This window comes from Esox lucius, chromosome 24 (assembly GCF_011004845.1).
Source record: "Esox lucius isolate fEsoLuc1 chromosome 24, fEsoLuc1.pri, whole genome shotgun sequence".
Classification (NCBI taxonomy): Eukaryota; Metazoa; Chordata; class Actinopteri; order Esociformes; family Esocidae; genus Esox; species Esox lucius.
This window is the reverse complement of record NC_047592.1, coordinates 28344560-28361450: the sequence shown is the minus strand read 5'-3', so window position 1 is coordinate 28361450 and position 16891 is coordinate 28344560. Positions and strand designations below refer to the sequence as shown.

Here is a 16891-nt window from a genome sequence, read left to right as displayed (position 1 = left end):
ATATTGACGATGAAGGTATGTGTACCAAATGGCTTCCTGTTCCTGGTGTAATCTGTTAGGTGACCTGGTTTTAATTTTGTTTTATACAGCATGTGTGTCTTGTCTTGCGTGTCAAGTGTATTCTCGTGTCTCCGAAAACTACGCATTCGGTTAAATTACTAATGTAAAACACAGCAAAAATACAAATTCATGTTAGCTGCGTTTAGAAACAATTAAATGACCTATGTTTGCAGTTTCCATCAGTGTATGGTGACTGCCTGGTGTCAATCAAATTTTTATAAAAATTGCTTGGCCTGTTCCGTGAAATTCTGAATAACGCCGGAACCGTTTTTTATACTTTCTGAATTTCCCTGGTTTTTAGTTGGTCGTACACTCAAAGCCGGAAGTTGTTACAAATAAAGAAAATGTTACGTAGCTAGCTAGCCGAATGAATGAATTTTTGCCCTTGTACGTGGGCTCATTTATAATGAATGCTTTCCCCAAAATTTCTTAAATGAAGACTTTGAAAACTGGTTCTATCGCTTCCCCTCAAGATCCAATAGCGTTATCTCCAGTAAGTAAAAAAATATAGCTAAATGATTAATCGCGGAGTTTTGCTAGCTCTCTGAACCTATTTAATCGAGTATCTGGCTAGCCTAAAAACACATTGCTGTATCGTTACGTTGGTCTTGTTAATGTTGTCTATTTGGACTTGTCGATGTTCTGTGATATTTATTTTATCTAGCTATTCCTTGTCTTTAGCATGCATATTACTGTTTAGTTAACTAGATATGAAGATGAAATTTCTGTGGCAACACACATGTCAATGTATCTACTTATTAATATTAGTAGCGGTGTGTCCTAATGTTACTTTTGCATAATTTAATCGTCTCACAAGTATCTTGTGGATTTATTCATCGAGTACGTACGACCAGACCGCAATGACAAACCAGATTACTGAGACCTCACAACCGAACAATAACAAAGTAGTTGAGTTGGCTAAGCTAGTTGCGCAGAAACAGAATGGCATAGGAGTTGCTAGCTTGTGTGTGTGCCTGTAATGGCACTATTCTATATTTTTTCATATTAGATATCTGGCTCACGTTTTGCCTGATATTTGAGTGCTGATAACACGCAACAACCCAATTAACGTTTGTATCCAGTATTTATATTCCAATTTAACCGCGCGCGTGTTTGTCTAGCCAGTAGGTTGCTATGGCTACGAGGATGAAGTTGAAACTGAAGACCGTCTTTGTCCTCTATTTCATGGTTTCGCTCATGGGCCTCATCTATGCTCTGATGCAGCTAGGTAAGACACTTCTCCATTTCTTCTAACCCTAACCATCTTTGCTTTAATGCTGTCTATATTTCATTTGATCCCTTCTGTATCCCCCTCCCTTCATCGCTTTTCCTTCATATCTTTTACTTTGTCTCCTTTCTTAACAATCATGATAATACCTTTCAGATCTGGCAGAAAAATAAATTATTACAACATTTTTGAGACACAACTTTTGTCTTTGTTCTACGCTTGTTCCTAAACCCTGCCATATAGTGCCCTCTGTGGCCCGTATTGCATTCAGTACTGCTTGGCAGCAAGGTGGGAAGATGCTTCAATTAGATATGGTTCATAATGATTTATTGGGGGTGCAAATAATAGTGACACGTGTTTATTTTAGATAAATATTTGTCTAGATGAAACACTTTTTTTTTTAAAGAAGAATTTGACCTCCATTAAAGGCTCTCTAAAAATCTAATGTTATTGCTAAGAAACCCAATTGGAAAAATTATTAGAATCGAACAACCTGTGTAAATGCTGTTGTTAACGCATGACAGTTCCCTAGTTTGAAGAAGGGCACCAAATAGAGTATAGGGGGCCATTTGAGAATAAATGTAATTCCTAAATTCCACTGTGTGTGTTTGTCTTTCTCCAGGCCAGCGCTGTGACTGTTCAGAGCATGACATGCCCAAGGATCGTACCATTTCTCGGCTGCGGGGGGAACTGCACAGGTTGCAGGAGCAGATGAGGAAGGCGGAGGCATCAAAACCTCTCCAGAAAACACTGGCTAAAGCAGCTCAACCCACCATTTATGTCATCACACCCACCTATGCCAGGTAGGCAGATAGCTCAACCCACCATTCATGTCATCACACCTACCTATGCCAGGTAGGCAGACAGAGAGAAAGACAAACATATAAAGAGTTGTGTTGTACAGAATCAGGGCTATTTTCACCTGGGCTGGGCCCCCTGGTTTACATGCCTTTGGGCCCACCATAATATTTATTGAATGAAAATACATCATAACCATTGAAAACTATCATATACAGGCCTTACCAGCCAAAAAATAAAATAAAAAAAGTTTAGTAATTTTTATTTATTCAGGGAAACCATCTGAGACCAAGTTCTCTTTTACAGTTTTAGCTTTGTGTTAGAGCAATAAAAAAGATACACTACCATTCCAAAGTTTGGGCTCACTTAGAAATGTCCTTGTTTTCCATGAAAACACATGCAATGAGTTTGACTAGGAAATATTGCCATTGACAAGGTTAGAAATAAAGATTTTTAATTGAAATAATAATTGTCTAATATTAATCCTCCATTTGCAGCAATTTCAGCCTTGCAGACCTTTAGCGTTCTAGCTGTCAATTTGTTGAGGTAACTTAGAGATTTCATGCTTCCTGAAGCACCTCCCACAATTTCGATTGGCTTGTTGGGCACTTCTGATATACCATATGGTCAAGCTGCTCCCACAACAGCTCAATAGGGTTGATATCCAATGACTGTGCTGGCCACTCCATTATAGACAGTATACCAGCTGTCTGCTTCTTCCCTAAATAGACTGTTCAAAAAAATGAAGGGAACACTTAAATCACACATCGGGTCTCGATGAAGGAACTATATTAAAGATCAAAATCTTTACTGTACATTGTGTAATTAATTGAGAACTAAATGATGTAGCAACGGCCAATGCAAACCAAAATCACCAATCAACTGAGGGTTGGATTCAAACTCACATCGAAAATCAAAGTAAACAATTGAAATCACTGTTCCAACTTGAGTGAATTTCATCATGGCAACTCATAGTGTACAGTTGTCCTTAAAAGATTGATCTTTGTCTCATTCTTTTACATCAGAAATACAGGGCATTTTAACAGGGGTTAAAAGGTGCTTCAACAAAGTATTAGTTTATGGGTGTGAACACTTACGCAACCAGGTTATTGTGAGTTTAATATTTTTCAGTTTTCAGTTTGTTTTTCAACTGAATTGTTCACGTTATAGGTCATCTGTGGTCTGATCAATCAAAATTGACCTCTTTGACATGACTGAAGCATGATGGTAGCAGCATTATGGTGTGGGGATATTTTTTAGTCGCAAAGTACAGAAAGATCTTTGATGAAAACCTGCTCCAGAGTGCTCACAACCTCAGACTTAGGCAAAGGTTCACCTTCCAATAGGACAATGACCCTAAGCTCACAGGCAAGCGGAGTGGCTTTGGGACAAATCTGAATATCCTTGAGTGGCCCAGCCAGAGCTTGGACTTGAACCCAAGTGAATATGTCTGAAAAGCCCTGAAAATGGTTGTGCAGCAACATTCCCAATCCAACCTGACAGAGTTTGAGAGTATAATGGAAACTTCCCAAATATAGGTGTGCCAAGCTTGTAGCATCAAAGTTAAGAACACACCAGGCTGTAATTGTTGCAAAAGGAGCTTCAGCAAAGTAATGGAAAAATCGATTTAATCCATTTTAGAATAAGGCTGAAATGTAACAAAATATGGAAAAAGTGAAGTGGTCTCAATACTTTCCAAATGTACACTGTTGTTCTATCCTTGAGCAAGACAATTAGTCCTAATTGCCACTCTTAACCCCTGTACAATTCTGCTGTTTGTTTTGGATTCAGAACCGGATTGTTACACACCCCCTCTTCATTTGTACATACATTACAGCAGTGTGTAGAGCTAGCAAAGTTTATGCATTGTATCATTTTACAGCTGGTTGGCCTACATTTAGAAGCACAGGCTGGTCTGAGTAGACATTTCAAAGTTTGCAGTCTCGAGGAATAATGGACAGCATCATGGCAGGAACGCTCCACCTTCACAGCAAATCACACACAATGTGTAAGAACACACTTGCTCCTTGACGAGCTCAACATGCATGGTCAGAGTCGACCAACACAATTCCTTCAGTGAGGCTTGCTGAGGACCAGGACCACTACACTCTCTCCCTAACCACAGCTGACATGAGAGATTTAAAAAAATGGAACCCTTGGAAGTCACCAGGGCCAGATGGCATTCCAGGCCGAGTCCTCAGTTTTTCACCTCCAAATTCAAACTCTGTAGTCTGTAGTCCCCTCCTGCTTCAAACAGTCCACCATTGTACCAAAGAAACCTTCCATCACCTGCCTGAGCAACTACCACCCTGTAGCACTTACCTCCACCATCCTGAAGTGCTCTGAGCTGGCTGGTCAGAACTCACATCTGCTCCACCCTTCCTGACACATTGGACCCCTTTCAAATCGCATACGGCTCCAATAGATCTACAGAAGATGCAATCTCCCTGACGACACACACCGCCTTCTCCCACCTGGAAAAAGGCAACACTAGACTTCCTGACGGGCACATCTCAGGTGGTGGGAATGGGCAACCTGACCACATCTGCACTGACCCTGAGCACTGGAGCCCCACAGGGCTGCATACTCAGTCCCCTCCTGTACTCTCTGTTCACGCATTACTGCGTGTCCACACACAGCTCCAACATCATCCTTAAATTCATGGAAGACACTACCATCCTGGGTCTCATCTCTAACAACAATGAGACTGCTTAAAGAGAGGAGGTAAGGAACCTGGCTACATGGTGCCAGGACAACAACCTCTCTCTCAACATCTGTAAGACTAAAGAGATGATTGTGGACTTCAGGAAGTGGTAGAGAGGGGGTCATGCCCCCCTACACATCGGTGGAGTTGAAGTGGAGTGCCTCCGAATTCAAGTTTCTCTGTGTATTCATCAAGAATGACCTCACTAGGCCCAGAGAAGCGAACTCAGCAGTGAAAACTGCCCAAAAATACTTCCTGAGGAGACTCAAGAAATTAGGCATGTCTGCAAAAACTCTCACCAACTGTTACAGCTGCACCATTGAAAGCATCCTCTCAGACTGCATTACTGCCTGGTATGGCAGCTGCTCCGCTCCAGACTTCAAGTCCCTCCAGAGGGTGGTAAAGTCTGCAGATCGCATCATCGGCTGCCATCTCTCCTCCACGCAAGGAATCTGCCATACACAATGCCTGAGGAAAGGTCACAGCCACCCAGGCTATGGTCTGTTCACAATGCATCCGCCTGGTAGACACTACCGGGGCATGCACTTCCAGACTCAATTATAATTTTTTTCCCTCAGGCCCTAAAGCTTCTCAACCAGCAACACTGACCCATGATCATACTGATCACACATGAGCATTCTAGATGCTCTAATGTCCTTTACTACCAGTGTTGCTGCTAGTTTACAGTATGCTTTTTAGTGTACAGTGCTATGTATATTGTTGCTTTATTTTATAATTTTCTATCTAGCTATATTTTTGCTTTTATACACTTCTAAACTCTCACTATGTAGGTGTCGGGTGCCATGTCACAAGAATTTCATCCTGCAGGATGATGCTGTATTGTTCGGTGCATTTGACAAATGAAACCTTTCCTTTTGCACTTATCTGTTTCATGTTACAGGCCTTAACTAGCTAACAACCTCTCTAGGTCCAGGAGCATTTGATTAACTTTGGAAGTAATGAAAATGGTCTGCTTCTCTTAATGTGCTTCAAAGGTAAGATTCATATAGGTCTAAAACAAGTTTTAAAAAAAAATTCTACCTGGACTAACTTACATTCAGTTTGGTGTCAAATGGTGAAGGTTATGTGTATGAGCGTTGTGTATACTTTTTGCTATTTATATTTTTACTACGTAGATGTCAGGTGCCATGTCACAAAAATGGCATTGTGCAGACTGACATTTTGGTGTTATTTGGTGCATTTGACAAACTTAATGTGCTGTGGGGTGGGTTTACCCTTATTTTACTGGTGAACTGACTGAGAACATTCATTTCCATCAATGACCTGGTTGCTCCACTTATGTCCCTTTACTCCCTCAACAACCTGGAGATTGTTATTCGGTGTCCCCCATTCCTTCAGCCAACAGTAGAAAGATAAGGTTTTTTTTTTTTTATCCTTCCAAAAAATGTATGTACTCTTTGTCTGTCTGCTGTACTTTCACATTTGCCTGTTTGTTCAGTCTCAATCCCTTCATCTAACATTCTCACTCTCTCTCCCTCTAGGTTGGTCCAGAAGGCAGAATTAACCCGGCTTGCCCAGACATTCCTCCATGTGCCTCAGCTCCACTGGATTGTTGTTGAAGACTCTCCCCATAAAACACCTCTCGTAACTGCATTCCTGGCCTCCAGCGGCCTGGCCTACACACACCTTCACACCCCCACGCCACGTGACCGCAAACTACAGGAGGTGGGTTGGCAGTTTGCTTCATTTTACAAGTACTGCTGCTTCCCAGTTCTTCCTTCATCAAGAGTTTAGCAAGTGAGGAGGACCGAGTTGTTCAAACACACAACCACACACACAACTTGCAAAACAGACAAATTTTTTAGATTTACATATAAAGGGACATTTAATCAAATCTTGAAATGTAAAATTCATACATTTAAGTTTATAATTAGTGCTGTCAAAGGATTAAAATAATTAATTGCGATTAATTTCAAAGACATCTGTAGTTAATTGCAATTTATTGCAATGTGTTTATAGCCCATGTAAATTGAAATAGAAAGTTGCTTGTCTCTGATCCAATTGTTCTACCATCTCTTACCATTGTGATCAAGGCAGTAGTACAATAATAAAGTACAATAATGGCTAAGATTCTGCAAACACAGTATCGCCCCAATGCTTTTCATGGTTTTGGCCTTTGATTTTTAGGCTAAAATGTGGTTAGAATGGGGTTCAAGCGTGGACCTGGAAACAATTAGCTTTTCTAATAGGCATTTGGCCACAACCAAGTACCTATTTGTTTATTAAATCATTCCCCAATTCAACCAAATGCAATAGGGTAGTTTACTTAAATAGGCAAAGTAGGCAAAATATATAATATATATTAGTGGAAATACGACTGGTGACGACATCATGCATACCTTAGGCTCCCAACAACATAAGATAAGTACACGTTTCCATGCAAAAGGCAAGATTAACAGGTGTATTCGCACACCCTTAGCATCTCAGTACCAGTTTCAGAAAAGGGTGAGAGGGGACGGCTGGATATTCCAATTTCCCACAACTTGGAACAGTGCAGGCTGAGTATGTAACGCGCTGTCAGACAAGATTCACAGACAAGTGACAAGTAAACATGATTCACGACAGGAATGCGTTCGCTGCTCTCCATTGAGGTATTGAAAGAAGTTAAAGCACTACGGACAACTCCAACTGCCAGAAAGGTTACCCGTACATTGTTACAAATCAATAAGTGACAGCTCCCGCCCAAGTCAAGCACTAACTATGGATGATTCTGAGGCTCAAATAAGAAACATTTGTTAATGGCAACAACAAAATTCACAGCGTTAAGCATTTTTTATTAATCGCACACGTTAAAGTGTTTACTTTCACAGCCTTATTTATAATATAACCAAAAAACCAAAGTGAAAAGATCTGAAAATGCAACCGCAACAGTTTGGAGCCCTGGCTTAAATGATTATTCCTCTAGGGTGACCCTAGCTGGTTGAAGCCTCGTGGGGCTGAGCAGAGGAATGAGGGGCTAAGGTGGCTAAGAGAGGACAGGAGGGGGCAGCCTGGAGCTGACACACAGCTGGGGGTCATCTACTTCGCTGACGATGACAACACGTACAGCCTGCAGCTCTTTGAGGAGGTAACAGGAGGGTCCTAAAACAGACGACCCTTGACAGACAAGACTACCAACGACAGACCTTTTTTTTTCCTCAGTCTTGATGATTACAGCTTATAGCTCATGGAAGTGGACTGGGGCTGGAGTCAGTGCCTCAAGAGCCATCACACACAGACGTGTCCAGGAAATGTGCTACAAGTGTTGCCTGTATTAAGTTGTCACTTTTATTTTTGAATTATAAAAATTAAAAAAAAGAAACATGTCCACCTGTACACTCAGACAGACCATGACTAACAGATACATTTAAACTTAATGTTTCTCCTTATTTTTCCCTTTACCTTCTCCCCATCTTCTCCTTCCATTAGATGCGTGATACTCAGCGGGTATCCGTGTGGCCTGTCGGCCTTGTGGGGGGTATGAGGTATGAGAGACCTGTGGTGGAAGGAGGGAGGGTCGTGCGCTTCCACACTGGCTGGCGCCCCAGCCGACCCTTCCCACTGGACATGGCTGGCTTCGCTGTGTCGCTCAAGCTGGTGATAGCCAATCAGGATGCGTGTTTTGATGGTGATGCTCCAATGGGGTTCCTAGAAAGCAGCTTCCTGCAAGGATTGGTTACCATGGACGAACTGGAACCGAAGGCGGATAATTGCACTAAGGTGCGTTCACGTTGTACTAACCTGGAGGGGACCAAACATTTTTGTGAGCACCTTTTGCTGGTTCTTATACACCGTCTCCAGTCGACGTCAAGATGACATCAGGCAGGGATGTGTGTGTCTTAGATGCAATAGAATGTAGGAACTCCCATCAGCCTGTAAATAATTAATAACTTTCAATATTCTTAGTAACGATTTAGTAATCTATATTCATTTTTCATTCATCCATTTAAAGCTAGCCAACTATACCAACCCTACTGCCCCTAAATGGGACACTACATAGACAGTGGCTCTCAGAAGTATTCAAATATTGCATTCAAATATTTTCTGTTTTGCTTGTAATTTATTGAGAACACATTTTTGATTTTATTTCTAACTTTGACATTATGAATTGTTTTGTGTTGATCAGTGGCACAAACTCCTTATTGAATTACATTTGTTGTTGTAACACAAAATATGCAAAGGAGGTGAATGCTTTTGAGAGCCTCTGTACCTAATCTTGAACGGACCACAAACAAACCATCATCAAAGAAAACAGCCATATAAATTATTCAGAGTATTGTTGAGATAATGACATAACACCTTGCTAGTTATTTAACGGAAACTGATGATGATGTTTTTTAGGAGAACAATTTGCATCAGCTAGTTAGCTGTTTTTCTGATAAGCAGTCTCATGGCTTGAGAAAATGTGTCTGTTACATAGCATTTAGTGGAGAGGTACATTAAATAATTAAGTGATGTGTATTCAAATGTCTGAGGGTTAAAAAGTATTCAAAAGTACTGAGGGTTAGGGTTACTTAAATGACATGAATAGACCAAAATGGTGTTCCATTATTTCATTGTGTTGTCCATCCATTAACAGGGTACCAGGGCATATGGGTCTGTCAGGTTGATCACATTATTTATTGTACATTTTCTGGAGTAGCCATCACATTCTTGCACTGATAATAAGTGGTAATATTACAAAGGTTTAGTGAAAAACAATCTCTCTCACCGTCTCTCCTCGTTAGCTCTATTGAGATTTTATGTTTCTAGTTATCAGTGGCAGTTTTAGAGATTTGAGGCCCCAACATCTATTTATTATTATACTGCCTAATGAGCTATGACTACAGTGAAGCACAAAGAACTTAGCCACTCTGTTCAAGTGTCCAGTTTCTTAATCATGATCAATCAAGTGCATATAGGCCTACCCTTTCTCACTATGCTGCATCTTTCCTTGTCTGTCAGCTGGGAGGGCCACATATACCTGGATCAGACATTATTTTCTGTGTCACTACACATTCAGAGCTTTCTTGGGGTGCCATTACTGCTGTTATGGACACACTATTGTCCTCCTCTCTTCTTTTTTCTGCTCTGCTCACATATGAGCATTTCATATTTTTAAAACTGTCCATCCCTTATGTAATGTAGCATGCTCAGGCTTATTGAGTAAACTACCTAACGTCTTTTTGGGCTTCTCCCTTGAGAAACAATATGGGATAGACCATTTGAGCAGGGGGGGGGGTTCGGTCTCAAACATAAATAATATATTATATGGCATAATTTAAATTTGAGTATCATTTTGAGTTACATGATCAGATCTTTAAAAAAATATATATAAAAACTATCTGTCACTGGTATAGCTATCGGGGATGCAGGATATTTTTTATGTTGTGTTGTTCTATGTGGTTATCTTAGTCAGACATCAGCTGTGAGGTTAATTTATGCCAGGATCGGCTTCACATGTGTATATACTGCATCGCAATTTTTTGTCCCGGGGGTCTGGGGGGCCTGTAAGGACAGCTTGCACCCCGGCCTGGCTTCACCATGCTATGCCAGTTCAGTGTATTATTTTTGTAAATTTTATTTCAGTTTGAATTTTCACATGGCCCTAAGCCTTCTGGGGCCACTGGCTGCTGCCTACCTTGCCTAATCGTTGTGACCGCTAGTGCTGGTTACATCAGAAACTCATTAATCAGTTACTGTGCTTGGTGTTGTTTCTGCATGGAAAAGGGTCTAGACGGAAAATACCTTTTCAAGGCTTAGGTTGTGCATAACAGTTACAATGGGGGGTAAAATTAGGGTTAAGTTTAGGATTATGGTCCAGTTGTGCTCTTAAGTTTGCATACCCTGGCAGAAATTGTGACATTTTGGCATGGATTTTGAAAATGATTGATCATGCAAAAAACATCTATTTAAGGATAGTGATCATATGATAGTGACCATTTATTATCACATAGTTGTTTGACTTCTTTTTAAATCATAATGATAACGGAAATCACCCAAATGGCCCTGATCAAAAGTTGATACCAAGTCAAGGTCAGGTAGACTAAGAAGGATTTCAGGCAAAACTGCCAGAAGAATTTTTCGGGATACAAAGAAAAACCCACAGGGAACCTCAGGAGAAATGCAGGCTGCTCTGGAAAAATTTATCTGGAAGAAGATTACTGTGCCAATGCCACAAAAACCCTGGTTACAATAAGCCGGACAACACCTTGACACACCTCACAGCTTCTTGGCACACTGTAATTTGGAGTGACGAGATCAAAAATAGAGTTTTATGGTCACAACCATAAGCACTATGTTTGGAGAGGGGTCAACAAGGCCTATAGTGATCAGAATACCAGTGGCACACTGATTTTTTGGGGGTGTGTGATCTCAAAAGGCACGGGGAATCTTGTGAAAATTGATAGCAAGATGAATGCAGCATGTTATCAGAAAATACTGGCAGACCATTTGCATTCTAGCTGCGCATGGGATGCTCTTGGACTTTCCAGCACGACAATGACCCTAAGCACAAGGACAAGTTGACCTTCCAGTGGTTAAAGCATAAAAGGGTGAAGGTTCTGGAGTGGCCATCAGTCTCCTGACCTTAATATCACTGAGGCACTCTGGGGAGATCTTAAATGTGTGGTTTATGCAAAACAACCAAAGACTTTGCATGACCTTGAGGCATTTTGCCAAGACAAATGGGCAGCTATACCACTTGCAAGAATTCTGGGTCTCATAGACAACTATTACAAATGACTGCACGCTGTCATTGATGCTCAAGGGGGCAATACACAGTTAAGAACGAAGAGTATGCAGACTTTTGAACAGGGGTCAGTAAAAACAGGGGTCAGTTTTATGAATGTGCTATTCTGTAATGACCTACAGTTGAATGTGAATCCCATAAGAAATAAGACGTGTTTTGCTTGCTCACTCATGTTTTCTTTACAAATGGTACATATATTACCAATTTTCCAAGGGTACACAAACTTTTGAGCACAACTCTATATCAGTGGTGTTCAACTGTTATCCTACAAGGTCCAGACCCTGTTGGTTTTCTGTTTAATTTATGCTCCCCCGTCTCAGTTCCAAGGTGTTACGCTGCTATATTATTGTGCTGGGGGATATGAGGAATGCACTACTAATTTTTCTCAGTCTCCTCCAGTTTTAAATTTTAGGAGGAGATGAGGTCCCGGTCCACACCTGCGGATTACCTGGTTTGGGGGGCCCGTTGCTGTCCCTGTCCTTGTCCACCTGGTCATACTGCTGACATAATCTAAAATCAAATAGACTCTGGATTTCACCCAGAGAAAGTTATTTATTATTCCAATTGGACTCTTAATATCTCACCCGGCACAGCCAGAAGAGGACTGGTCATCCCTCTGAGCCTGGGTCCTCTCTAGGTTTCTTCCTAAAATTCGACCTTCTTAGGGAGTTTTTCCTTGCCACTGAAATTCAACACTACTGTTGTTTGCTCCTTGGGGATTAAGGCTGGGTGTCTCTGTAAAGCACTTTGTGACAACTGCTGTTGTAAAAAGGGCTTTATAAATAAAAAAAATTAAGAAATGTGATGTCCCAAGTCTAAATCAGTCTAAAATAAGAGATGGAATGTTGGTAAAGGGGTATGGGTTTTGGTTAGTTAAGATTTCTGGGATTGGGGTTACGGAGAATTGGGTCGTGAAGGGGAATAACTTTGTGTCTCCCACAAAGATAGAGACTCCTAAAATGTGTGTTTGTTTGCTGATTCTGTATTTTGCCAATGAAGTGTGTTTTTGAACATGTTTTTGCCAGGTGTTGGTGTGGCACACGCGGACAGAAAAGCCTAAGATGAAGAGAGAAGAAGCTCTGCAGAAACAAGGCCTGGGGTCTGATACTGCGGTTGAAGTGTGAGGACCAGACACACACAACAACAACAGTGCATATATTCATATACACACAACACGCAAGTGCACACACCTGCGAACATCCTCAATGCCCAGCTGTTCCACCGCTCCACAACCACACTTTCCGTTGGTCCAAAATGGCACCTTATTCCCTGTATAGTGCATTTTCTCCGGCTCAAAGGATTACCTCTATCGGTCTCCAGTTAGCTGAATATGAAACTCACAGTATGTGTCCCAAATGGAACCCTAATCCCTCAATGGTGCAGTATTTTTGACAAGGGCTGATAGCTCTCTGGGTAGAAATAGTGGACTATTTAAGAAACTGGATTCCACTTTGGATGCTGACACAATGTACATAGTGTAAGATATTATGTAAAGACTAAGACAAGTCTGCATATATTTAAATGTTGCGTCATTGCTGTTTGTAACTGAATGTGTGTGTGTTTGTGTATAATTACAGAATGTACTGTATGTGTTTGTTAGTTAATACTGAATGTACATTTTGAATGTATATGTTAGTGCTAGGGTTGCAGAATTCCATGAACTTGCAAAATTGACAGGTTTCCTACTTGAAAGATTACAGGGAAAAGTTATGAGAAGAAAACTAGCAGGTGATCTGGAATCCTAACTTTTCTGCAAAACCTGTACATTTTAAAGTTACTGGAGTTTTGTACATAATGTTTATTAGTGGAGTACTTTTCCGTATATAATGTATTATGATCAAAATACTTAGTGCCTGAGTGTTTTGTGGTGCCTGTTGAATCTGTCTGTGAGAAAGTTCATTATGTGCATTCCAAGAGGCACCATGTAGTAGTGCACTACCTTTGACCAGGGCACACGTCTCCAAAAGTGTCTGCCTACATAGGGAATGCACTCTCAAAGTTGTTTGGCCATCATCATCTTAACTGTCCTTGCCTTGAAAATGCGTAAATAAATAATGTATATTATTTAAACATGACAAAGGTTTTGTTTGTGGAGTTATTCTAGATCGTTGTCTCTTCCAGAGAAATGTCTGGCTGTAGCCATATTTCCATCTACAGTTTTTATGCGAATGTCAAGTATGTTAATAAAATATGTATGTATTTCAAGTTTTTTAAACCATGTAAATTTGAACAAAATCCTATTTTTAATAACAACCTGGCCGAAGGCATACTACTGCAAGGGGACAACACACAGAACCACATAAATAATGTACAAAATATAAAAGCAAATAAACATTACCAGTCAAATGTTTTAGAACACCACAATATTAAGTTTTTATTTAAATTCACAAAGTTTAATGTCTTAATATACTTAAATTATAGCATAGAACAAATAAACAATTAGAAAATTATGAAAAGAATCGTTTTGTTTAACAAACTGTAATCTACATTTGACAAATCCAAATCCACCTTTTGAGGATGTAACAGCCAAACACATTTGTGACATTCTTACTACAATGGAAATCAAACATTTTTCAGAAGGTACTTCTGACATTCCATGTTAGGTTAGGTCTGGAAATATTTGGACACTAAAACAATTTTCATAATTTTGGCATTGTACGCCACCACAATGGATTTGAAATGAAAAAACTGAGATGCAATTGAAGTGCAGACTTTCAGCTTTAATTCAAGGGGTTGAACAAAAAGATCATGTGAAACGTTTAGTAATTGCAACCATTTCCATACACAGTCACCTGATTTCAGGGGCTCAAATGTAATTGAACAGATGAACACAATCCTAAACAAAATATAAATGTTTAATACTTTGTCAAGAATCCTTCGCAGGCAATGACTGCTTCAAGTCTGGAAGGCATGGACATCAAATGCTGGGTTTCCTCCTCTGTGATGCTTTGCCAGGCCTTTACTGCAGCTGTCTACAGTTGTTTGTTCGTGGGTCTTTCTGCCTTAAGTTTTGTCTTCAGTTTTGTCTTCCGATCGAGCAAGTGAAATGCATGCTTGATTGGGTTGTGATCAGGTGATTGACTCCACCATTGCAGAATATTCCACTTCTTTGCCTTAAACTCCTGGGTTGCTTTCACAGTATGTTTTGGGTCATTGTCCATCTGTAAAGTGAAGCACCGTCCAATCAACTTTGCTGAATTTGAGCAGATAGTATTCACAGTATTATCACATCAATAAAAACTAGTGACCCAGTGCCATTGGAAGCCATGCATGCCCATGGCATCACACTGCCTCCACAGTGTTTTACAGATTTTGTGGTATGCTTCGGATCATGAGCCGTTCCAAGCCTTCTCCATACTTTTTTCTTCCTATCATTCTGGTACAGGTTGATCTTAGTTTCATCTTTCCAAAGAATACTGTTCAAGAACTGGGCTGGCTTAGTCTAATCTGGCCTTTCTATTCTTGAGGCTTATGAATGGTTTGTACCTTGTGGTGAACCCTCTGTATTTGCTCTTATGAAGTCTTCTCTTTATGGTAGACTTGGATAATGATATGCCTACCTCCTGGAGAGTGTTCTTCACTTGGCTGGATGTTGTGAAGGAGTTTTTCTTTACCATGGAAAGGATCCACCAGAGCGTTTTTTTTCTCAGAATGTACCAAACTGTTGATTTGTTCCTGCTATCTATCTGATGGATTTTATTTTTGCAGCCTATGGATGGCTTATTTCATTTGCATTGAGAGCTCCTTTGACCACATGTTGTGGGTTCACAGCAACAGCTTTCAAATGTGAATGCCACACCGGAATCAACTCCAGAGCTTTTACCTGCTTAATCGATTAAGAAATAATGAAGGAATAGCCTACACCTGTCCATGAAACAGCTTTTGAGTCAATTGTCCAATTATTTTTAGTCCCTTGAAAGAGGGGGCTACATATTAAAAAGCTGTAATTCCTAAACCCTTCCTCCAATTTGGATGTGAATACCCTCAAATTAAAGCTGAGACTGCACTTTAAGCCCATATTCATTATTTAACTGTAACTTTAATATATTTTGGTAAACAGCCAAAATAACAAAACTTGGGTCAGTGTCCAATTATTTCCGACCTAACTGTATAAGCAAGATGAAATAGAATGCTGACTTCTGGATAATAAAATCTACTAATACACCCTCTTCCATCAGTACACTTCCCTTAAAGAGTGCCAAACTATCTTTGTAAGCAATTTCAAAGTTTGGGCTCTAAAGGTTTTCATCTGGTAGGATGTCTATGCAATTTACAAGGGCCATGCCCAAAACTGCCTAAACAACTCAATCTGCCAAACAGCCTTTAAGGAAAGGCGAGGCCAGCTCACTCACACCCTTGTGAGGTCTCAGCTCACAACGCTGAATAATCTTTGACTTGTTGTTGAGCACTTTGGCTTTAGTCTCAAAGGGTCCTGGTCTTCATGTCATTGCTGGTGGTGACTTTTTTTTGTCCCCATACTGCTATTTAAGTTAATGTATACAATTCAAACAATATGAACCATTTTAAAAGTTGGCCCAAATGCATGACTCTGCTAGAGGAACTGTGTTCAGTGATTACATTTGGGCTGTTATTTTTTACCTGCATAGTATTGTATAGTATTTTTTACAGTAACTATCCAATGAGAAATTTTAACAAGAACTTACCTGAGAGAAATTGGCAGTATGTTTGGCAATACGTTTTTGTACAATACTTTAGATCTGTTGAGTTATTTTGACCATGGAATAAAGAGCAACTGAGTAAATACTGCAATCTGGATTTCATAGAATTGAGATAACATTGTGTGTCTGAGTTAGGCCAGTTACCCTGAAGTAGGGAATTTTATGAGAGTAGTGTCAGCGACTGAGACAGACTGCAAGCCCACCTGTTCTTGGTGTTACTCACTTGAATGATACCCAGAATAATGTAATGTCATGAAGTGGTGACAACTTATAATTAAGATGAGTAGAAACTGCTTGAGGGCAACTTCTTACTCTCTTCTCTTTGTCTGTCCCCCCACTCCCTCTGTCTCACAATCACCTTATTTGCATCTCTCTCTACCTCTACCTCTCTACTTTTCTCTGAATTTTGAGTATTAGCAGTCTTTAATAACCACACAGTGAAGTTGAACATGATGTTATAGTGCAATGGTGACCAAGTGATAAGTGGGAATAAACACTGGTTATTTGGAAAAATCCACTGAAAACATGTGAATGCCTCCTACAGGTATTTTTGACTTTTTAACAGGACATATTTACCTTAGTGGACTTTAGAATGCACCTTTCACTTGTTCACTGGTCTAAGGTGAGTGAGTATAAAATGTGATCCCATTCTTTATACTATGGGCCCAAAGTTTTGCTAAACAGTTTTTCAA

General features: G+C 40.2%; 1 protein-coding gene across 2 annotated transcripts; it reads left to right on the top strand.

The window, feature by feature from the left end:
* Nucleotides 1-382: 382 nt before the first annotated feature.
* On the top strand, nucleotides 383-13590 carry b3gat3 (beta-1,3-glucuronyltransferase 3 (glucuronosyltransferase I)). 2 transcript variants are annotated; one of them, XM_010863803.3, is made up of 7 exons: nucleotides 383-553; nucleotides 1186-1288; nucleotides 1911-2091; nucleotides 6293-6476; nucleotides 7717-7878; nucleotides 8220-8510; nucleotides 12546-13590. In XM_010863803.3, exons 2-7 carry the CDS (start codon nucleotides 1195-1197, stop codon nucleotides 12642-12644), a joined length of 1011 nt encoding a protein of 336 aa, XP_010862105.1. In that variant the 5' UTR covers nucleotides 383-553; nucleotides 1186-1194; the 3' UTR covers nucleotides 12645-13590. The 2 variants fall into 2 exon arrangements, with proteins under 2 accessions (XP_010862105.1, XP_010862104.1); XM_010863802.3 differs by having other exon boundaries at nucleotides 384-553; nucleotides 1182-1288.
* Nucleotides 13591-16891: the final 3301 nt, after the last annotated feature.